Genomic DNA, 23103 nt, shown 5'->3' with positions numbered 1-23103 from the left:
CTGTTGACCCTGAAATGCTTAAGCCTTTGTCGTCTTGAATGAACTATGGTACAAAACTCATGAACTGGATTTTTGTATCTTCTTGTCTGGAAAATGCAATTATTGAAGGGTAGTGGAAGCCTGCTCGGCCCCGGTCATCATCTCCAGGGTGGTACCCCTGAGTTTGGCTCTATCACCTACACATGCCATGCCACTGGATTAGACACTCATTGGTACCCAGAGGTACGCTGATGTCACTCACTTGTCCCTTAGTAAGATCTGAGTGGGAACGTCAAATGCCTGGGTTGTTGTGTTAACACCTCACCATTGGTACATTGTCATAAACAGATTCATCTTATGGACTTGATATTGAGTAGTCTCTCCTTCAGATTGCCTTTTCCAGTCCGTGAGCTCCTGTTTAACTTAACAGCAAAGGGGATTTTTCCACACTTGCTTCCTCAAGCAACTTTACTTGGCACCATCCAGGATTCCAGGCTAATTATGTGTGATCATCCTCCGCATCTGTTTTAATTAGATATTTTCAACTTCACCTCTTATGAAATCTGAAAAGATATTCATGTAGAAAACTAGTTTATGGAAATCCTACTTATCCAGGCACCGATCCAGTTTGGGTTGGATAGAAGCATTGCTACCTTACCCGCTTTGCTGAAGTCCTCTTTTCATTCAGGGCTGCTTTGAGGGCACTTGTGCATTCAGAAAGATCAAAGCCATGCTTCAGTCACAGAACTATTTTCCCTTTCAGACTAGCCTTCTTTTTAAGAGTTGCCACTCAGTCAGTGAAACTGTCCATCTTAGTCAACCATCTTACTTGGTTCCAAGCTTCAACTCGGCAGCAGAGTCTTCGTGAGTCCGGCCATTCTATGGGTGAAGACTGCATAACTGCTGCCTGCGTAAACTGCGACAGCGCCTCGTCAGGAATAGTAAGAGCTACATAAATGCCATACCAGTCATCTACAGCCATAGCTAGTTTCTTAGGGAACACTTTACTATGTGAGATGAGAATTCTTGCAAAATGTTTGTTTCAGAAAGCAGTTGACACTCTATTGCATGTCGCCTTGTGGCCCCTCTGCAGCAGTTTGCTTGATTTCAGCATATTCTTCTGCGAGAATGGCAGATCCCTTGTATTGTGAAGGTCTGATATTATTCATGAACAGTAAATTAATAGTTCCGAGGAAGTGCTTGGGTCAGCTCTGGTTTAATATCCGATTAACTCATATTGTATTAAAAATGCAAAATAGATTTGATTCTTTATTAGCAATGACAGCTGGACCGTTCACAGTAATGTCACATTAGAGGCACTGATGGACTAAATAGGCTTTAAAAATGTTGACTGGCTTTACTCCTACTGATGCACTTATGGTCGATGATAAATTAACCTAAGAAGGCTTAATGACTTACGAATGCTTTCAGTTTTAGACGTATAAGCATTTGCATTTAATTGTCTAGTCATTTCCATGTTAAAAAAAACTCCATGATCTTTGGTTTTCTTACATGGATTTTTTAACAAGGCTTGTGCTGAACATTAGAAAGGCTTTTTGAGCCACAAGCGTTATTGACATTTACGTAAGAGACGTTTTCTTCTGTCCAATCAATTCCTTATTTTAACAATGAATGCAAAAAAAATCAATGCACAGTGCAAGGTGGACACTTCAGACTCATCAAATTGACAGTTAATCGTCAGGACCAAAAACCGTGCCGGTAGGATACCCCAGTGGGCTAATACTTTCACTGTAGAGATTTGCATGTCTCCTAAAGATCACAAGTCAAAATTCCATCAGGTCCACCCAGCCTTTATTATTACTGAGGTCGATAAAATTTGTCCTATAGAGCTGAGTAATTAGTAAGCACCTCTGACGAACTATGTCAGCGCCAAAGTACTAGACACAGACGTGATTGTGCCATGAACGTGTAGTAATTATTATGACAATTATTATAATTATTATTACTAATATATGAAGAGATAATCTGCTGATAGAGCTCAGTAGTTCAGTTCAGCTGGTGAAAAGATCCTTGTTTAGATTGCACCTTTAAGGTTGAGTTCCCACTAACACTGTGTTCGATAGTAGTATTTTTTCTGATAGTACTTGTGATATTGGTAGTTACCTACCAATTTAATAGATCCGTTATTACATAGTTTTATGTTTACCTATCTATATATTGTGCACCACAAACCCAATTGTTTCTAGGCACCTAACAAAATTACGTATGAGGAGAAAAAACATTCTACTGCAGAACCAGTTATAATACAGTTTATAGAGCCAATGATTTGAGAACCTAATATTCTTACCTCCCTTTAAACAGGTTTAGAGCCTGAATTTGTGTTATATTTCTAATGGTGGCGCGTTCCTTAACCCCGGGGTCAACCAGAGAGAATCGATGATATCCTTTCCAACATCCCAGCATTTTCGAAATGTTCAAAATCTTCAGATTGTAAGAGCTACTAGCTTTTGTGTGTGGTACTGAATAAACTTATTCTGTAGCTGTTACTACTGGTCACAAGAAACCAATGAGTGAACCTACAAGGAAGGACATCTTTCATCGACACAGCATATGGTTGTGCACATATCGGGATAGTAGTGCCATCTGATGTGGATTCAAATATCATAGGCTTACATGCTATTTCTGAGGGCTATACTGGTTGGTACAGACACTGAACCCGAGTTATGAGTCTTAGCCATGGGTGAGGACCTTTAATAAGGGAGAGGGCCTTTAACTATTATTAAAGCCATCAGAAGAAGAGTTATAAGGCTATTAGAGAATGCCACCAAATGAAGGTAGAATGTTCTAAATTAAAAAGGGAGAAACTGCTAGAGAAACTTTAGAAAGTTGGAGTAGAAAGATTGTACCTGCCATTATTAGACTGGAGCCACTCCATAGTCTTTGTGAGCATGTCTGGCCTTAACGTTTTTTTTATAATGATGTGATAAGGGGGGACGCGTTAGAGGTTCGATGGACCTTTTGACTATGCTTAGAGGAATCTCACCACCATGAGTCCAAACTTCTATACATGCAAAGTCAACGTCATCACAAGATACTCAATATTATTCTGTTATCAAAGACTTGAGTCCGTAACCTTAACTCACCATGACTCATTTGGCCATGAATAACTACACGTTTTAGTAAAGCTTAGAAAGTTTATTTCTCTATATTAACAATGCTAACAATACATATATTAGTCTCAATACCAGTTGATAAACATAAATGAATAACACTGGCTGACCAAACCTTCTAAAGAATCTCAGTTTATCTAAAGCATTCATAACTAAGCATTCAAGAGTCAAAGTACAAATCAATAACAGGAATAACTGCTCAATAGAAATGACACACATCTAGATTCAGCAAATAAACAACAGCAACTCTTTTTTAATAACAATTTGTTAACAATCTTAGGGTCTCCCTAACAAGCCTTCTGATTAGAATAGCATGTTTAGACTTCATGCAAAACAATTTAGTCAAGGTTAATTTGGAAAACATCTAACTATGGCACTATCACAATAGCGGTTGGTACTTAGAAAACAAAGAACAAAATCTACAATCAAGACAATAGCACTTTATTATACCTCTCCTCAAATGTATCGACAATCTCCGATTTTCTTCATCAGTTGGACATCCATCTGGTCATCTTGAGCAAAGGCAATGAAAGGAAATGGCACTGACACAGGGGCTTTTAAGCAATCTGAACCATCAAAGAAGCAGTCTCTAAGGGATAATATCCACTATTAGCCATTAAGCTTTAAAGTTAAAAATAAGGTCACAAGGAACTGCTCAACTCCTCAAAACAGGATCTTTACTGAGTAAATCAGAATAGAAAAAGCACTGCTTCTCTGCTGTGCAGTTGGGCTAAGTTAAAATCTCCTAAAGAACTTCCCCCGTTGCCACTGGTCAGGAAATCATACATTTATAGTCAATCCAATAGAAATTAAACCCCAAATCTAAGATATAACTAAACTGTCCTTCACACGTCGACAATTGGCTTCTCTTCCTCTGTTCCCATCATCAGACTCGTCAGGTATCTTCTTTGTTGCAATCCTTGCTCTAGTCAGTTCATCCACTGTTGGTTCCTAGGAACACCCCTTTTTCATGCATCAAGTTTAACATTTGTATCTTTTCGAGTACATGATTCTACAAGCAGTTCTCATGAAAAAAAGTTAAAGACATCTGCTAAACGCTTGGTCAACACAGTGTGAACAATACATCATTATTTCTCTGAAAATACATTCCCACGATTTTTATCAGACATTGCAGCTCAATATGAGGTTGTGCAAACTAGGCCCATACTTTGCTAATTTAAGGCCTAAGGTTAATAAGCAAATACATAGCATGAAATCATTAATGTGACATATTACTACAATTTTCCTCTACTCGTGTACTTCAATTAATAATAATATACATTCACTAAAAGCATTACGTATTTATGGCGGACACTCAAGTTTTTAAGTCGCACATTATTTTCTCCATTAGCCTAATTCTATGTAAATTCTTAACTCATAGTATATAAAATTAATTAGTAATAAATTCAGCATTCACATGTTCAGTGGAGCTCCCAACATTCCAGTGTTCTAATACAGTGTTCTGATGCGGGTTCTCTAGTGTTTTTCCATGTTTATATTATCTTTCGACCCATTGAATTTGCCTTTCCAGCTGCCCACAGTAAATGCGTGGTGGCGGTTGATGACTGACTGAAGTCCATATACTCTGAGTGTACCTTGTAGCTTCTTCTTTTCTTCTGGTATTCTGTAATTCAAAACATTCATCTGCCATGAATACAATTTATGGGTTGTCAGCGTTCAGTCCCACCGAATATGACTTGTTTCATGGTCTGAATGCTGCTGATTTGAACAGCCCATCAGCACCATTCACAAGAAAGATGTCTGTATTCCATGCGCCATTGTTAAGATAGTATGTTCTCTGGCACTTGGATGCAAGAGGAGCCAAGGATCGAGCCGCATATGATCGCTCGTTATGTCTTTCAGCACACTTCTATTGTTAATATTTCTAATGTTCTGACGGCCAGATATGTTGAACAGGGGATTCATGATAATGTCCAGTTACCATCTATGATCACTTTACGATGTCCGAATGCTGTGAGTAGCTTATTCGAGGCTGTCAGAAGCTGCGTTTTTAATTGTTTTGTGCTTAGACGGATCCTATGATAAAGATGGTGGCCTTTATTACCAGTTTAACAAATAGAGATCTTCCTTCCGCACATGTATTGTATATTCTACCAAATTGCTGTTTGTTTAATTGTAGTATGCCTATTCTGTTTTTCCTAGCCTTGGAAGTGTGTTGTTGATTATGAGTAGTTCTGAGATCTGTCCCTGGTGACCTTTCCCACCCAGTCCCTCTTAAACTTTCTAAAAGTCTCCAGCAATAAGGCAGTCCCCGGTTTTAATGTAATGGTTGAGACAGTGAACATTGAGTAACTAAATCGCCTGCTCTGATTATGTCAGACCTTCCAACTCACATGGTGCCATCACTATGTGATTTCGGCTCTCTTCACACGGTCACATGGTGAGCAGCAGAAATCACATGGCGGCAGACAGTGTAAGTTGAAAACTCCTGAAGCAAAGAGTTACCAACTAACATTGTGTGCAAGGCCGAGCACAGCTATGACCATCAAGTTTTGACAACCTCCCCAGAACATCACTGGCAGCCTTTGAAACCTCAGAGGTTTTTTTTTTAGTAACAGTGACTCACCGACAGTGACCGGCCCAACACTGCGCCCCTTATCTTGATGCCACACACACTCAGAAGGCAGAAGCATTTTCAGAGCTTCTGAGGTAATGGACCTAAGATGCCACCCCTACTCAGGCCCCGCCCCCCATGTATCAATACATTATTGTATCTGTTCACTAGGTAATAACCTTGTCATTTCTGTATGGTGCATTGCTAAGTGCAGATATCGCTTGGTATTGCTCAGTTTGCTATTTGTAAAGAAAGCTTTAATAGGCTGCAAAACGTTATTTGAAAAGGTGTGTGTCAGTACCACATTTCATGAGTGTGATTCAATCATCCTATGATCCTACCCGCACAAACGATACACTATTTACAAATTAACACAATTTTGGGGAGTATGTAATATGTAACTTTCAAATGTAGATATCAACTTATGCAACCCTCCTCCTTTTTAAGTGGGCATTTAGATTTGTCACTGTCGTTCGACTCTGGGCCACCATCGTTCCAATCTCTTTCATTGTTGAGCGTGTTGGTCCTTTCCGTCTCTGTTTCAACCTGTGGTGCCCCAACTTTGGGGTTGTTTTCATCGCCATAGCAGGCTATCCAAATATTCCAGTACTCTCTCCAATCCTTCCAGTGGTAAGTCACATGTACCCAGTACAGAAAGCTATGTGAATCAGCCCCATTAACCCACCCAGTAAACTGACTGTAGGTCTTAGGGACATAAAACTTTACATGACCTGTCCCCTTAAACCTTTGAAGTGTTCAATTTGGCATAGCTCTGAATGTTTGCTTTCTTGATCCAGCAGAGCAGTGAAATGCAAAGGGGCCGATCCATCTATTGACATGTTACTCAAAGCTCAGCTAGGAGCTTCTGCAGAGAAACTTTTGTGTGATTTAAAGGGAAAATCTGTTCACATTGGGATCAGCTGGTTGGAACCTCACACGCACACAATGTCAAAATAGCATTGCTGTCATGGCGAAGGTACACCAGGGAAAATGAGCATGTTACTTCGTGGTTATGAGGGACATAAGGGAAATTAAAATCTCTTCTGCTGTGTTAGGAAGGAAGAAATAAAAATATACTCAATCTTGACACTTTTTTAAACAGTTTCATAGCAGTTAGTCATTAACAGTAACCACAAACCTGAATATTATAATCACAATTCTCATCTATCATGACCTACATGGCTGTAATTTCAACTCCATCAGGGTTCAAAGGCATTCTTCTTCTGATGTTGGGGAGAAAGCAAGAAGGGGTAAAGGTTAGGGAGGATGATAAAAATATACACACTTGAGCATTTCAATCGAAAAAAGTTGAAAAGAAGTTCATTTTACTAATAAATTAATAATCACCATGTTTTACAAAGCGCTAACCTGTGAGCTATTCAAGTCCTGTATTATCAGTTCTTTTTAATATCTACGTCAATTGAATTAATGTTTCTGATGGTGGAAGCATGAAAGGCTAAGAGTGGGCTCTTTTGATCCACAAGTATGATCAGCAGGCTACAAACAGATCTCTGCAGCAGGTACAGTAATTCACTGAGCTATATCATTCGTAGTGAATCTTACGACCTACGGGTTACTCACAAATTTCGATGACAGGATCATTACACCCCTGAACTATACTAACATTGGAAAACATGGTTGGACTGGGACAGAAAATAGGCAGGGGCACCAAAATAAAATTGGCCACCACTTTGTGAAGTAGATAGCTAAAAAAAGTTGTCCATTTGTGCATATTGGGCCAGTTTTTAACTTCTAAAGCCACGCTATATAGGTGTTTCCAGGGTATGGAAGACTCCATGGATCTGAGCTGAGGGAGACTCCATGGATCTGAGGAAAACAATATCATATCAATATCCAGGAAATCAACAGTAAAACCGGCCCAGCAGACCATAAAACAGGCCCGCAAGCCACCAAAAAAAACGGCCCACACACTGACCTGTCAGACCAGCCCATCTGGCACTACCTGATTGTCCTAAAGGCCAGCCCGACACAGTTGTGAACTGTAATGTGCAGGTCACACCCATATCGCTGCAGCACAAGTGTAAATTAGACACAGTTGTTTTTTACAGCGACAAGAAAATGTGACCTGCAAGTAACCCAAAAGCTTTTAGAGCCTGTGCTCATCTCCCAGACCCATTGCATTAGAATCATCCAAGTTTCCGCAGGGTACACGGTGATCTCTGTAAGAAGTGTTTAGTTCTCTGAGCTATCTTACCATAAATACATTTTATCAAGTAAACAGAAAGCTGAATACTTTAAAATAGTTTTGTTAAAATCCTTTCTGCACAGCTTTTTGACATAATCCTTCAGGAAAGCAGGGGAAAAAAAAAAAAATAATAAAAAAAATAATATATATATATATATATCTATACAGGGAGTGCAGAATTATTAGGCAAATGAGTATTTTGACCACATCATCCTCTTTATGCATGTTGTCTTACTCCAAGCTGTATAGGCTCGAAAGCCTACTACCAATTAAGCATATTAGGTGATGTGCATCTCTGTAATGAGAAGGGGTGTGGTCTAATGACATCAACACCCTATATCAGGTGTGCATAATTATTAGGCAACTTCCTTTCCTTTGGCAAAATGGGTCAAAAGAAGGACTTGACAGGCTCAGAAAAGTCAAAAATAGTGAGATATCTTGCAGAGGGATGCAGCACTCTTAAAATTGCAAAGCTTCTGAAGCGTGATCATCGAACAATCAAGCGTTTCATTCAAAATAGTCAACAGGGTCGCAAGAAGCGTGTGGAAAAACCAAGGCGCAAAATAACTGCCCATGAACTGAGAAAAGTCAAGCGTGCAGCTGCCACAATGCCACTTGCCACCAGTTTGGCCATATTTCAGAGCTGCAACATCACTGGAGTGCCCAAAAGCACAAGGTGTGCAATACTCAGAGACATGGCCAAGGTAAGAAAGGCTGAAAGACGACCACCACTGAACAAGACACACAAGCTGAAACGTCAAGACTGGGCCAAGAAATATCTCAAGACTGATTTTTCTAAGGTTTTATGGACTGATGAAATGAGAGTGAGTCTTGATGGGCCAGATGGATGGGCCCGTGGCTGGATTGGTAAAGGGCAGAGAGCTCCAGTCCGACTCAGACGCCAGCAAGGTGGAGGTGGAGTACTGGTTTGGGCTGGTATCATCAAAGATGAGCTTGTGGGGCCTTTTCGGGTTGAGGATGGAGTCAAGCTCAACTCCCAGTCCTACTGCCAGTTCCTGGAAGACACCTTCTTCAAGCAGTGGTACAGGAAGAAGTCTGCATCCTTCAAGAAAAACATGATTTTCATGCAGGACAATGCTCCATCACACGCGTCCAAGTACTCCACAGCGTGGCTGGCAAGAAAGGGTATAAAAGAAGGAAATCTAATGACATGGCCTCCTTGTTCACCTGATCTGAACCCCATTGAGAACCTGTGGTCCATCATCAAATGTGAGATTTACAAGGAGAGAAAACAGTACACCTCTCTGAACAGTGTCTGGGAGGCTGTGGTTGCTGCTGCACGCAATGTTGATGGTGAACAGATCAAAACACTGACAGAATCGATGGATGGCAGGCTTTTGAGTGTCCTTGCAAAGAAAGGTGGCTATATTGGTCACTGATTTGTTTTTGTTTTGTTTTTGAATGTCAGAAATGTATATTTGTGAATGTTGAGATGTTATATTGGTTTCACTGGTAATGATAAATAATTGAAATGGGTATATATTTTTTTTTGTTAAGTTGCCTAATAATTATGCACAGTGATAGTCACCTGCACACACAGATATCCCCCTAACATAGCTAAAACTAAAAACAAACTAAAAACTACTTCCAAAAATATTCAGTTTTGATATTAATGAGTTTTTTGGGTTCATTGAGAACATGGTTGTTGTTCAATAATAAAATTAATCCTCAAAAATACAACTTGCCTAATAATTCTGCACTCCCTGTATATGTATATATATATATATATATATATATATATATCACACATGTGATATATTTATCACTTATACCTGTAACAACATTGAGATGGGTTAAAAGTGTTATAACTACTCAGTGGTATTTATTTGAAAATTGAACCTTTGAATTTGCAAATTACATAAATTTGTGCAAAAAGTCGATAAAACTGTGAGCAACGTTTCCAAAATGATGGACTTGCTTTAATATCGTACTTTAAATTATATTTTAGTTGCATTAATTAAGTGCTTCGTTCCCCTGACAAGGGAATGAAGTGCATTAACGAACGAGGAGCACACTACCCCATAGGGTGTTGTTTATTTGAAGGATTTTGTATTGTAGTGAGACTGTGTGGGAAGTGTTGCAGTGTTGTGCGCGAGAGCAGAGTGGCACTCTTATCCAGTCTTCTTCTTTGAACTTCAGCATGCAGTAGAGCTGAGATGATTGAGGGATGGAACACTTGAGCCTTATGTTATTGTCGTGTCTGGTTGAACGGATGCAGTGTGTGAATGTGGCCTATGCCGCTAGAGTTTTTGTGTTCTGCATGATAAGCATTGGATTCTATATCTCCCATCAACTGCAATTGTGTGGTGGGACTGTTCCAGTTCAGGGCTCATTTGAGGCCTTAGTTGAGGGCAGCAGTGCATGGTGTGTATCGGGATAAAGATGCATTGCAAGAACACTATGGGAGTTATACTGATTAGCAATCCATGGTATCAAGTAATGGTAGAAAGGCACTTGCAATCTCTATGGAAATCCTACAGCTACAGCAATGCAGAGTGCAAGTAAAGAACAGAAGAAGTGCATGCGAGTGTACTCTAGAAGCTTTATTGGAAAAGCAGCATATTGTGTAGGTCAGGGTAGGGATTCGTTGCAGGAGCTCTGTGGAAGTCTTAATAGATAGCAATGAGTGATGCAGGTGAAAGTGGACATATTTTGTCTGAGCATTGTGTTAAATTCTCACTGTAAAAGCTCTGCATAATGCAGGGTAGAGTTACTTGTCAGGACTCTGTGGAAAACGTAGTTCTAGCAATGCAGGGTACAAGTGCACATAGAGAGGTACTGCAGGAGCTTTGCTGACGTCTTACTAGGACAACACCACTGCCATATGGTACTGTAGCAAGCACGGCCGAGTGGGAGCCAAGGTCCTGGGTCCTGTTCCAAGAGGTGCTGTGCCTCTACAGTTGGCTAGAGCATCAGGGCATCTCCCTGATCGTGAACCCACTCATGGGATCTGTAATGCCACTGAAGACAAGCTCTACCAAAGATGAGGGCAGATCACGATTGTGGCTGTACCCCAAGGTGGTGCAAGGCATTTTCCGACAGTGAGGAAAACCCAGCTGTGTCTTTTCACCACTGTTGAGAACGTGTAGTGTCAAGACTTCTACACGTTGGAGTTTCCAAGAAGGCTGTCTCTAGGAGATACATTGCAGCTAAACTGGAGCACAGGAGTCCTGTACCACTTTCCGTCTCGGCCTCTCCTGCCCTAGTTCTGAATAAGATCAGGAATGACTGGGCACAAATCATCTTAGTGTCTCTGAATTAGGCCAGGAGAGTGTGGTAACAAAACCTCTTAGCATGAGCATCTGTCTTCTGATCAGGCTCCTACTTCCAGAGGATCTTCTGTCTTAGCAGCAGAGCAGTGTCCTCCACCTGGGCCTGCGTAATCTACACCTGCATGCTTGGAGATAGAGCAGCAGCAGTTGAATGCATTTGATCTACCTGCTTGGGTTGAGGATGTTATCCTTGCTGCGTGGCTTTCCTCTACCAAGTCCAGTTACACCGGGCACTGGGAAATGTTTGATGCGTGATGAGGAGTCTGCAACGTAGATCCATTACATGCCAAACTCGCTGATGTTTTATTGTTTGCCGGACCTATCGTCCTTGTTTAAATCATCTTTTGTGATGCAGTTTATTTAAGGTCTTTCCATCTAATATATGTTCCCTCCCAAACCGTTTCAGATGCCACGGTAACATTGTAACTTGATATTCATTTTCCTCATGTATACCCACTTCGAGCCAATGCACAGCTGCCTGTTGCGTCTGCTCATTCTGAAAACATTCTTCCTCATCCCGATCACTTCAGCTTGACGAGTGAGTGAGCTCCAGGTTCTTTTGATGAAGCTGCCCTACTCCACTTTTTTCCAAAAAACTGGTGTTCAGGACCATGGCAGCCTTTTTTGACAAAAGACATAACTCCCATGTTGGGCAATCCATCACTCTCTCAATGTTCTTTGCTCTGCCTCACCCCCCCCAAAAGAGGAGAAGAGATTCCATTAGCTTGAACCCAAAAGAGCCATAAGCTTTTACATCAATTGCACCAAAGGCCATCAAGTGGACAATCCGCTTTTCGTGGGGTATTTAGGGGAATAAAAGGTAAGGTAGTGCGGGAAAAGACTTTGTCAAGGTGGATAGACCTCTGCATTAAGATCTGCTACACATTGGCCAAGAAGCAGCCTCTGGAGGCACTGAGGGCTTACTCAACCACAGCCAAGGCTACTACTACTGTGTACACATGGAGTGACATCTGTCAGACCACAATTTGGGTGTCAGTGCACATGTTCACTAAGCACTATTGTCTTGACAGCCAGGTCTCACACGAAGGACATTTCACCGGCTGACCATCTTGGGAGGTACTGCTCTGGTATCTATTCTAAGGGTGAGGAATCTGGGATTTGAAATAGCCATCAGAAGAACAAGTTATTTACATTTGGTAGCTCTCTTCCTGGTAAACTCTGACTAAGTCATTGCAGCACAATCAAGTAGTGACGGAGCACTGCTGTGAAGGCTTCCAGATCCAGACGGGTGCTTGGAGATATTTTAAAGGTGAGGAATAGGTGGTTAGATTGAGTATCCACGAGAAAGAGAATTACCGAAGGTGTGAACTTGTTTGTTGGTGTGAATGTGCCTCCCCTTTATGGTTTTTGCTGGTATGGAAGGGCTGTAGGGTGAGGTTACAGGACAGGAGGGAGATTTTTTCAGTAGGTCACATGGTATAAAGGTGATGTAGGCTCTTCTAAACAACATAAGGCCTGAGGTGAGGAAAGTTTGAGGAGGTAATATATTATAAATATTAGGAGACAGTAAGGCTATAGTGGCTTAAAGGAAGCTGTCTCCCAGGGGGTCATGACCCCTTGCACACTAAATAAATGACAATAAATCCCACTTTGCCATGGCGAATCACTATATATGGACATGTATGCATTTGTGCACACACTCGTGTACACGCACAGACCCACATGCTTTCAATCTCTGCCCCTTGAGTGTGTCAGCTATCTAGCACACCCAATCAGCATTGCATTTCTTGGGATCTGTAACTAACTGTCTTCTTCCCATCTTTTATTCTGGCCAGTTGAATATTACATTTTTGGGCAAGTAAAGGTAGAAGTCAGCTTTGTATCTATATAGAATTAATTATTCTGTGCCCTGCAGCGGCTTGAGTAATGTGCAATGCGCCACTCTGATTCCCAGCTCTCTCTACCTGCAAATAATTCAGACTGCAAGTAATTTTCTTCCTTTGTGATGGCACAAGATTATCTCTGCTAATGGATCCCCAAGCAGGAGCCTTTATTCAGGCAATAATTTACTTCTGTTGCCAGGAGGGGGAACCTCGAGAACATTTCAAGAGTGATTTTTTTTTTTATTAGTGACGAGCAGTGAGGACAAGGCGTGAACAGCCTGGCAGTCAGCTCAGCCTTCTGGTTTTAGTTAAAGACTGCAAAAGCTTAAAGACAAGCATTTGTAATGTAATAGGTCTCGCATTAGCAAGAGTTAGAGATGTTGGCGCTGTAAATGATAATGACAACCTCACATTTGGGACCTTATTAATATTTAGCCATGCAGCATGTTGGACTTTTTTCCTTTTGCAGGGTCATCTCCAATCTTTTTGTCTCCTGCCTCCTATTTTTTCTGACCTGTTGTTGGCTTTTGAACTCTAAGCACTTTACCACTGCTAACCAGTGCTAAAGTGCATATGCTCTCCGTGTATGTTGTATGGTTAATTGGATTTCCATGATTGGCGTATTTGATTTACTGGTAAGTCCCTAGTACAGTGCACCAGAGGTGCCCAGGGCCTGTAAATCAAACGGTACTAGTGCCACCCACATCAGTAGCCCTTTAATCATATCACAGACCTGCCACTGCAGTGTCTGTGTGTGCAGTTTTAAACTGCCAATTCGACTTGGCAAGTGTACCCACTTGCCAGGCCTAAACCTTCCCTTTTCTCACATGTAAGACACCCCTAAGGTAGGTCCTAGATAGCCCCATGGGCAGGGTGCAGTGTATGTTTAAGGGAGGACATATACTAATGTGTATTATATGTCCTGACAGTGAAATACTGTCAAATTCGGTTTTCACTGTTGCAAGGCCTATCTTTCTCATAGATTAACATGTTGGCTACCTTTAAATATGATTAAAGCATAGATTCCCTTTGGGAGCAGATAGACATGTGGAGTTTTTGGTCTCAGAGCTCACAATTTAAAAATACAGCTTTTAGTAAAGTTGGTTTTAAGATTGTGTGTTTGAAAATGCCACTTTTAGAAAGTAGGCATTTTCTTGCTTAAACCATTCTGTGACTCTGACTGTTGTGGATTCCCTGTCTGGGTCAGTTTGACAGTTGGGCTGTTTGCACCTCTCTCTAGATAGTGACACAAAGGGAGCTGGGCTGTAGCCTGCATATCCTGATGAGCCATCTGTGCTAGGAGTGAGGGGAGAAGTGGTCACTTACACCTGAAAGGGCTGTGCCTGCCCTCACACAATTCAGTCTCCAACCCCCTTGTGTAAGTCTAGGGCCTGGCCTGGGCAAGGCAGGATTTCACAAACAAGAGAGACTTTCCTTTGGGGACAAAGACTGGCCTTTGTTGTGCATTCCTGCTTGTGAAGAAATCTCCAAGGGCTTGACCTGAGCTTGCCTCCTGTTGTTGAAGTCTCAGGGCCATCAAAGACTTCCCCTGCCAACACCTGGACTCTCTTCTGAGATGCCTGCCCTGCCAAGTGGTGCCCTAACCAATTCCTGGGATCTTGGAAGGTGAATCCGGCAGACTAAGACTGAAAATCCACACACAGACAGCTGTGCGGGGAACATTTCAACGCACCTTCCGAGACGCTGCTGAGAAACGACACTCCTCCAGCTTCGCAGCTGAAATCTACACTCCACCTGCATCGCGGCTGGAAGATCGACGCAAACGGCTGGAGAAATGACACGCAAAACTTGCTGACGGAGGCTAATAATGTCGCAACCCACATAACGCGGTTTTGCTGATACCGTGCGGCAGGATTTTCGACGCAAACCTTGCTGGGTGCGGAAAAACAACGCAAAGCCTGCCCGGACCCGAGGGGCTTGTCCGGACCAACACGTCGCTCTCCTGCGGTGAGGAAAAACGACGCACACCGATCGGACCGGCTGAGGAACTGCGCACAGTCTCGCTTGAGGGTGAGAAATCGATGCATTGCTGCCCTTTTTCGACACATACTCACCCGTGCGGTGTTATTTTGCTGTTACCCAGGTACTTTTGAACGCTAACAATGTTATTACTGTTTTCTCAAGGATTTAAGAATCTTTTTGCTTTTTAATTCATAACTTGACTTGTATATGGTGGATTTTTGTCGTTTTGGTCTTGTTGTGTTTAGATAAACATTTCCTATTTTTCTAAACATGTGTGGTGTCATTTTGTAGTGTTTTCACTGAGTTACTGTGTGTATTGGGACAAATACTTTACACCTAGACTCTGAAGTTGAGCCTGCATGCTTGTGCCAAGCTACCAAGGTGGTGAGCGGGGGTTAACTAAGGGTGATTCTCCTTTACCCTGACTAGAGTGAGGGTCCTTGCTTGGACAGGGCGTAACCTGACTGTCAACTAAAGACCCCATTTCTAACACAGCACATTAAACCTTTATCAGAAATAAACTGTTTGTGCATTCCTTCATACAATTGCCATTAGACTGTAATGATCTGAGCAGCCCCTACAGAGCACCACAGTAAAAATAGCATTAGGAAGAAACCTGGTCATGTCAACATATATTCAGCACCTAGAGGGCATAATCACATAAAAAAGAATGATAAAGAATATTGTAGTGTAATTATATAAACAGCCCTTTGAGGGCATAGTGTATTACACATTTTCAGGCCTAGCAGCCCTTTTAAATATCATTTAACTGTGGAGTCAGTGGCACAAGGGTGCGGTGCCACAGGTCATTACTAGGTGGCCCTGTAGAGTCAACTGTAGAAGGTGCAGTACCACTGGTTATGGCTAGATGGCCCTGTAGAGTCAACAGAAGAAATAAACATTAGCAGAAGATGCAATAGCACTGGTCGTGGCTAGATATCCCTCTGGAGCCTACTGAGTTAGTAGTGCCTTGGGGCAATTTTCGTCCTTCATCCCTTGGAGGGCTTAATGTATTACACATTTGCAGAGTGAGTAAGACTGTCAGAATATTATTACAAACAAGGCCCTTATAACACGAAGTCCTCTCAGCAGTAAAAACAAAACCTCCAGCTATAAGAGAGTTTAAATATGCATTGAGTGGTGGAAGAGGTTATGGTTTTTGGGCCCCCTCTAACCTAGTGTGACCCACATGATGGCCTGCACAGAAAGAGCACAGTTGTTCTGAATGTTTTGGTGGTGGTCCCATTGCCCTAGGACCACCACAGGCTGAGGTGTCCTTGCATACATTAAACCTTTACCAGAAATAAACTGTATTAGTGCATTAGCAGAAGGTGCAGAACCACTGGTCATGATTAGATGTCCCTGTGGAGCCTACTGAGTTAGTAGTGACTTGGGGATAATTATCACGCTTCAGCCCTTGGACATCATAGAGCATTACTCATTTGCAGGCCAAGCAAGACTGTCAGAATATTATTACAAACAAGGCCCTTATAACACAAACTCCACTCTGCTGTAAAAACAAAATTCAAGCTATAAGAGAGTTTAAATATACATGGAATGGTGGAAGAGGTTATGATTTTTGCCCCCCCTCTAACCTAGTGTGACCCACAAGATGACCTGGACAGAAAGAGCTCTGAATGTTTTGGTTGTGATCCCATTGCCTTACCACCACTACAAACCGCATTCTGACCAAACGTGTTGTAAAAGGAATGCCTGCAAAGCATTATCTGGTTAGTTTCCATGCATACATTAAACCTTTATCAGAAATAAACTGTGTTTAAGCATTAGCAGAAGGTGTAATACTGCTAGGGACTACTTTGACTATAGTGTGGTGTTACCAAGTTGTGCCAGATCTCTTGATAACCGTGATCAGTGTTTAAGGCTTAACAGGCGTGACTCCAAAGGGCTGACGCCCACATCATTAAATGAATTAGGTTTTAAGAACCGGGGGGTTGACAGGTTCAGAGACACCTGTGCCATGTGCTGCGGAATCTTACCTCCTTGGAAGCTCGCAGACAAGTACTTTAAAGCCCTCCCTTTTGTTCTGGAAGAAGCCCCGCAGGAGCAGCGTTGTAGATTGCCTCTATTAAATATAAATAGGGTAATCCAGAGACTGAGTCATCGGAGATGCCAGTTCTATCACACAGTGAGAGAGCTTTCTGCACAATACTGATTTTATCCACTACCATTGCTGCGACAGTTATGAGCCCCACATAAATGTTCACAGCACCAACGCTAGCAGCGACAAAGAATCTCTGGCAGACATGACACTTGTTTTGGTTTTAGATTCCATATGAATTTAGGAGTTGGTCAGGGTGAGAGCTAACTGGATTTTAGGTGTTTGAGTGTAAGGCATACAAACAGAGGGTGGACAACATAAACAGATTTGTGCCTGCAATAGTTTACTTTGTCAGCGATCAAAAGTGACAACAGTTTTTATTGTGTCGAAGTAAACTGCCCAGTGCTTCCTCTTGGCATCATGTTTTACCATGTAAGGTATTTTCCACTGTTGCCTGTGGCATTTCAGTATATGACAGTTTGTGCAAACACTTGAAATGCAACAGACAGTTGTTACTGCAGAAAAATTCAAATACCTAAAAAAAAGATATGTTTATGTGGCCTGGCTAATGCCACTGCTAAATTCAAATACCACTAATACATATGTGTTTACATGGTCTGGTCAATATTTATGTGGTCTGGACAGCACAGCTGACAAAGGCAAATATTGCTGTTACAAAACTGTTCAACTTTTTTTTTAACACAAACTTTATTGCATTATCAATTTTCTACTACATTGAGTTGCATATCTTACAGCAGAATTTATCAAGTAATAGAAGTCACGCGTCGCATAACAACTCGAACAGCAACCGATTGTTCGGTGCCTCACTATAGAGGCAAAGAATACGAATGAAAATATAAATGTAATCCATATATCAAACCCCATACCCCCAAAATGTCTTATTGACGTGGTGGGGCCTAATGGCGCCTTGCATGAGAATGTATGTATTCATTCATCAAAACATCAATATGTAGGCATTGAAATTGAGAGGTCCCAATGTCAAATCTGGTAGTGGATAATGCAATCTATCCGAATGACTGAAACAAGCAGTGTAGAGAAGAGCTGTAATAACTAATGTCTTAGCGCCAAGCAAAGCTTCAATTTGTGACAAGCGCTAAATAATTGGTCACTGTTATATTCCTCATCATTAGTGTCATGTATGTAATGCCTGGTGTGCCTGCTCAACTGTACCATAACATTGCATTGCTCCTGACTGTCCCTCCTTCCTCTGTTCTGTAGATCGGCCTTGGATTTGGAATATCCCCTATGTGAATGCTCCGGATACCCATGGAAACATCTGGTGTCCATCATGATCACCTCACTCCCAGGAGCTCGGTGCACTGCAGAGGGGGTTCAACAATGAGAAGCGAAGCCAGTGATGGAAGCAAGCTGAAAACGAAGAGGAAAATAGAAAGACCCAACCTGCCGGAAGGATGCAGAGGGTCTAAAGTGTTAGCTGTGGGGAAAAAAATAGGCGGCCCTTTGCTAAGAAAAAAACACTTCCTTAAAGTATCAGAATATAATGATTTTTTAGGACACCTTTCTATATATTTTTTGTAATATTTAATAAAACAGTGAATGGATTCTACTGGCCACTGGTGTCGGCTGAACTTTATCAAATTTGTAACACCGTTAAAAAATGGTCACATGCCAAAGCAGTTTAATTATGTGAGCATAGAATCCATTGAGTGCGTCTGTATAGAATGTATAACATGGACAGGTGATGTGATTCCCCATTTCTTTATTTTAACAATTTAATGCATAGTACTAATTATACAGTAGTATATATTGTGTTTAGATTTCATGAAAGAAAAGGGTGCGCTGTCTACCCAGTGAGAAGAAACCATGAAGAGAAAAGTGAGCAAGAAACGGTCTGTTCATATCAAGTTCATCACCGTAGAGTACTGTCAAATGACGTCATTTTGTATTCAGTCAAGTTGTGGGCACACTGTACACCATGATTTCATTAAATGTAAGGACACTATTTACCTCTGTATAATTTATAATATGCATTAAATTGTTGAATTGAGTTACCAGGAAGCCTAGGAGCTATTGAGCCACATCCATTCTGCAGCAGGGTGATAAGCATGTGGTGCACTTTGGAGCACACTGTCACACATATTATTACTATATCATTGTGTGGTAGTGCACAGTCCTTTCCAGACAGCACATTTTACATTCAAGTGGCCACTATATTTGCACGGCATAGAGATTTACTGATAAAAGCATATTTCACACAAATGGTAATGTGTGGAAATCAGGTTTCACTAATATTTATCATATGTGCATCACCAATTAAAGTGCCTTGATTTGTTTTGATCGTATTAACATCTCTATTTCCACCAATCTTTATAATTCCAAAAGTGCTTAATTTGTGCTTTCCTAACTGCTAATATATTGTGAATAATTTGTTCGGATCATTCCTTTCACACACTCTACGCGCCACCAATATAGTCGCATAGTTCATTTTACAAAAAGCTGACACTTTTCAGCCAGAGAAAGAAAACACCTGTATCCAAAGAATAAGCAACAGTTTGACAGAAGACATTACATGTGACCTCTATCTTTGAACCACAAGCAGATGTGACAATGAAGACAACATTTAAGTGCATCTTTCTTGCCAATTTGCTTCCTGAATTCTAGCACGGTTATTTTGGATGTGCTGCAGCACCCCTGCGCCCAGGGGCAGCGTGAAAGCCTCGTTTTAGGAGCTACAGCGGAGGTGGGGTTCTTTATTGGCCTCTTCGGTCTGCAACTTCGTAGACAAAAGTTCATCATTAACTTTGGAATACAGCGATTACTAATAGAAGAGCAGGCAGAGGAAAGGAAAAACGACAGGTGGGTAAATAGAACAGGGACAGAAAGAATATTGGAAAGGTGGAAGGAAGAATGTATCAATGAGAAGGTGGATGAATTAAGTATGTGCACAAATGAGTGGGTGAAAGGATGAGTGAACAATAGGTGGATGGACAGGTGAAAGATTGGCAAAGTAAAGGGATGGATGGATAGATGAGTGAAAGGATAGGTGGATGGACAGGTGAAAGTATAGCAGAGCAAAGAGCTGGATGAGTGAATGGATAGGTGAATGAACAGGTGAAATGATGGCAGAGTAGAGGGGTGAATGGATGGGTGGATGAAAATATGGTGAATGGATGGCAGAGTGAACAGATGATGGATGGATGGCAGGGTGGATGGATGGCAGGGCGAATCGATGGTAGCAAAGTAAATGAATGGATGGATAGTTGGCGCAGAATGAATGGATGGATGACACAGTGAATGAATAGTTGGATAGCACTGTGGATAGATTGATGGATGGATGGAAGACTGGATGGATGAATGGCGGAGTGGATGAATGGATGGCTGAATAGCAGAGTGGATGATGGTAGATAGATAGATGGCAGAGTTTGGTGGATGATGAATAGATGGATGGATGAGCGGATAGCTGACTGAATGCACGGTGGGCAGAGTGGATGGCTGGGAGAGTGGATGGATGGATGGCAGAGTGTATGAATGGATGGATGGGAGAGCTGATGGATTGAGGGATGAATGACAGTGGATGGATGGATGGCAGAGTGGATGGATGGCAAACTAGGGATTGGTGGATGTCAGAGTGTCTAGATGTATGGATTACAAAATGGATGGATGGATAAATGGATGTATGGCAGAGTGGATAGATGGATGGCAAAGAGGATGGACGGCAGAGTGGATGGATCAATGAGTGGATGGATGGCAGATTGGGATGATAAATGGATGGAAAGGGGGAAGATTGAATGACGGACGAAAGAATTAATAGATTACAGAATGTAAAGGTGAAATAGATGTTGGTAGGTAGGTGGATGGGGTGAAGTAATTAATGTATAGATGCATGGATGGAAGAGACTATCAATCATGGATTTGTAAAGCGCGGCCAATCATCCAGGTTGCGTGTATGGTCAGTGGGGGCAGGGGCGTTAGTCAGAGTGGTGGGCCACCAGGAGTCACTCCTGGCAGAAGGGGTGGATCCAATCAAAATGATCTCTCTCTTGTCCGAGTTGAGCTTGAGGCAGCTGGCCTCCATCCAAGCGTTGACTGCTCTCATCCCGCTGTGAAAATTCCTCTTGACTTGCACAAAGTCCTGGGACAGGGAGAGGATCAGTTGGGTGTTGTCGGCATAGGAGACTGTTTAGCTCGTATTGTTTGGTGATCTTAGTGAGCAGGCCATGTAGAGGTTGAAAAGCTTCAGGCTGAGTGAGGAACCTTTGGAAACTCCACAGCAAGTGTCTTTAGGTTCTGATGTGAACAGTGGTAGTCTGATCAACAGTGTTCTTCCTTAGAGGAAGGACCTGATCCGGTTCATGTCTTTGTCTAGGATGCCGGCGTTGTACAGTCTGTTGCAGAGGGTGGAGTGGGAGACGGTATGAAATGCAGCAGAGAGGTCGATGGGGGTGAGTGCAGCAGTGCCTCCACGGTCCAGTATGATACGTATGTCTTTGGTGGCTGCTAAGAGTGCAGTTTCAATGCTGTGGTTGATTCTAAATCTGGACTGAGAAGGGTCTAGGATATGGTATGTCTCGAGGAACTATGTGAGTTGCTAGTTGACTGCTTTCTCCATTACCTTGGCTGTGAAAGGGAGAAGAGAGATGGGTCTGTAGTTTTTCAGCTCCCTAGGGTCTGCGGTAGGTGTTTTGAGTAGCAGGCTGATTTCAGCATGTTTCCAGTCTGAGTTGAATGTGGCGGTCTTGAAGAATAAGTTGATGGTTCGGGATAGCTCTGTATGGAGGCGCTGACCAAGTTGAGGATGTGATGAGGGAATGGATCTGAGGGTGCTCCTGAGACAAGGAAGCTGTTCAAGGGAGCATTCAGCTCACTTACTTTGCTTGCTTGGTGGCATCAGCGCTTTAGCTTAGAGTGGGGGCTATTTTAATTTTCTGGCTACTCCCTTGCCTGCACCCCAACTTCCAGCACCTATGCCCTGTCTTGTTGATAGGAGTTTCCTGCGTGCTCTTCAAATGTGGGGTTCCAGACTGGTGTTTTGTCCTCCTTAACTTTTCTGTAGCGTCATTCTCTCTCTCTCTCTAGCACCATAGAGGTTCTGTGATTAGTGTCTGTGCTGGTACATCCATCTATCTTCCTACAGAATCCTTGGATGTCAAACTTATAGGCCAGAGCAGTGACAATAGAGCGCAATAGCTAATGTGCATGGTTTTGCTACTCAACAGTTTCTCCTGCTGTTCCATGTTTTAATCCTTGCCATGGTAGAAATTAATGTTATCAGAGAATTCCTGATGGGTCTGTTGATCACCTCATCCTAAGGTCAACTCTTAATGCTGTGGGCCCAACACAACTGGTTATGAATAAAATAGTCAATTGACCCATACTTAACGTAGGGTACTCAAGGGGCTTATAAATGTGACATTGGTAGCATTTGGGAGGGCTGAATTAATTGCGTCAGAACGTAGAAAAGCAGGATCAATTCTGGGTTGTGCATTTTTGGCGATGCCACAATGCGGTGTAACCTGTTGGGAAATGGGTGGCAATGCCCTGCACCCCTTACCACTCCTCATTTCCTAGCGCTCTGAATAAGGATCCTATTTTACATTATCTTTATTCCTGAGTTCCCCTCCAGTGTGATGCCTTTTCCATCTATCACACATTTTGACAAAATGAGCATCAAATGTTTTTAAAGACGCCTTAATTAATGCATAATATTGTGGTGGTTGATTTAAGATTCTTAAACTTTGGAGAACCGCTGGATCATGTTTTCTAAGATCCTTGCCAAACCTCCTATAAAGGAATGTTGTAAGATTGTGCCTGTGTCGCACTGAAACTTCCCCAACCAACACAAGTATAGAGTCTGAGAACTGTACCAATGACAGGGTTTAATTTGAGGTAGTGCTTGCAGGTGGGGTCCATTTTTGGGGACTCGCACTTCTTTTTCCTGTACAGAGTTTGATCCAGAAAAAGTGGAACGACGAAGTGAGAGAAAGGCGGAAAAACACTGGCATAGGGAGAAAGCAGGTATGAAGAAGAGCATAAAGAGTGAGATGAAGAGGT

At 42.1% G+C, this 23103-nt stretch overlaps 1 protein-coding gene across 1 annotated transcript in view; it reads left to right on the top strand.

Annotated features, from left to right (window-relative positions):
* The window catches only part of TDP1 (tyrosyl-DNA phosphodiesterase 1), a 787135-nt gene extending 768472 nt beyond the window's left edge, over positions 1-18663 (top strand). The window contains exon 16 of the mRNA XM_069208192.1: positions 18310-18663. Within this exon, the coding sequence (XP_069064293.1) occupies positions 18310-18383 (74 nt within the window). The 3' untranslated portion in view covers positions 18384-18663. The remainder of the gene's footprint in view (positions 1-18309) is intronic.
* Positions 18664-23103: the final 4440 nt, after the last annotated feature.

Source organism: Pleurodeles waltl, chromosome 9 (assembly GCF_031143425.1).
Source record: "Pleurodeles waltl isolate 20211129_DDA chromosome 9, aPleWal1.hap1.20221129, whole genome shotgun sequence".
Classification (NCBI taxonomy): Eukaryota; Metazoa; Chordata; class Amphibia; order Caudata; family Salamandridae; genus Pleurodeles; species Pleurodeles waltl.
This window is presented reverse-complemented; position numbering and strand designations above follow the sequence as displayed.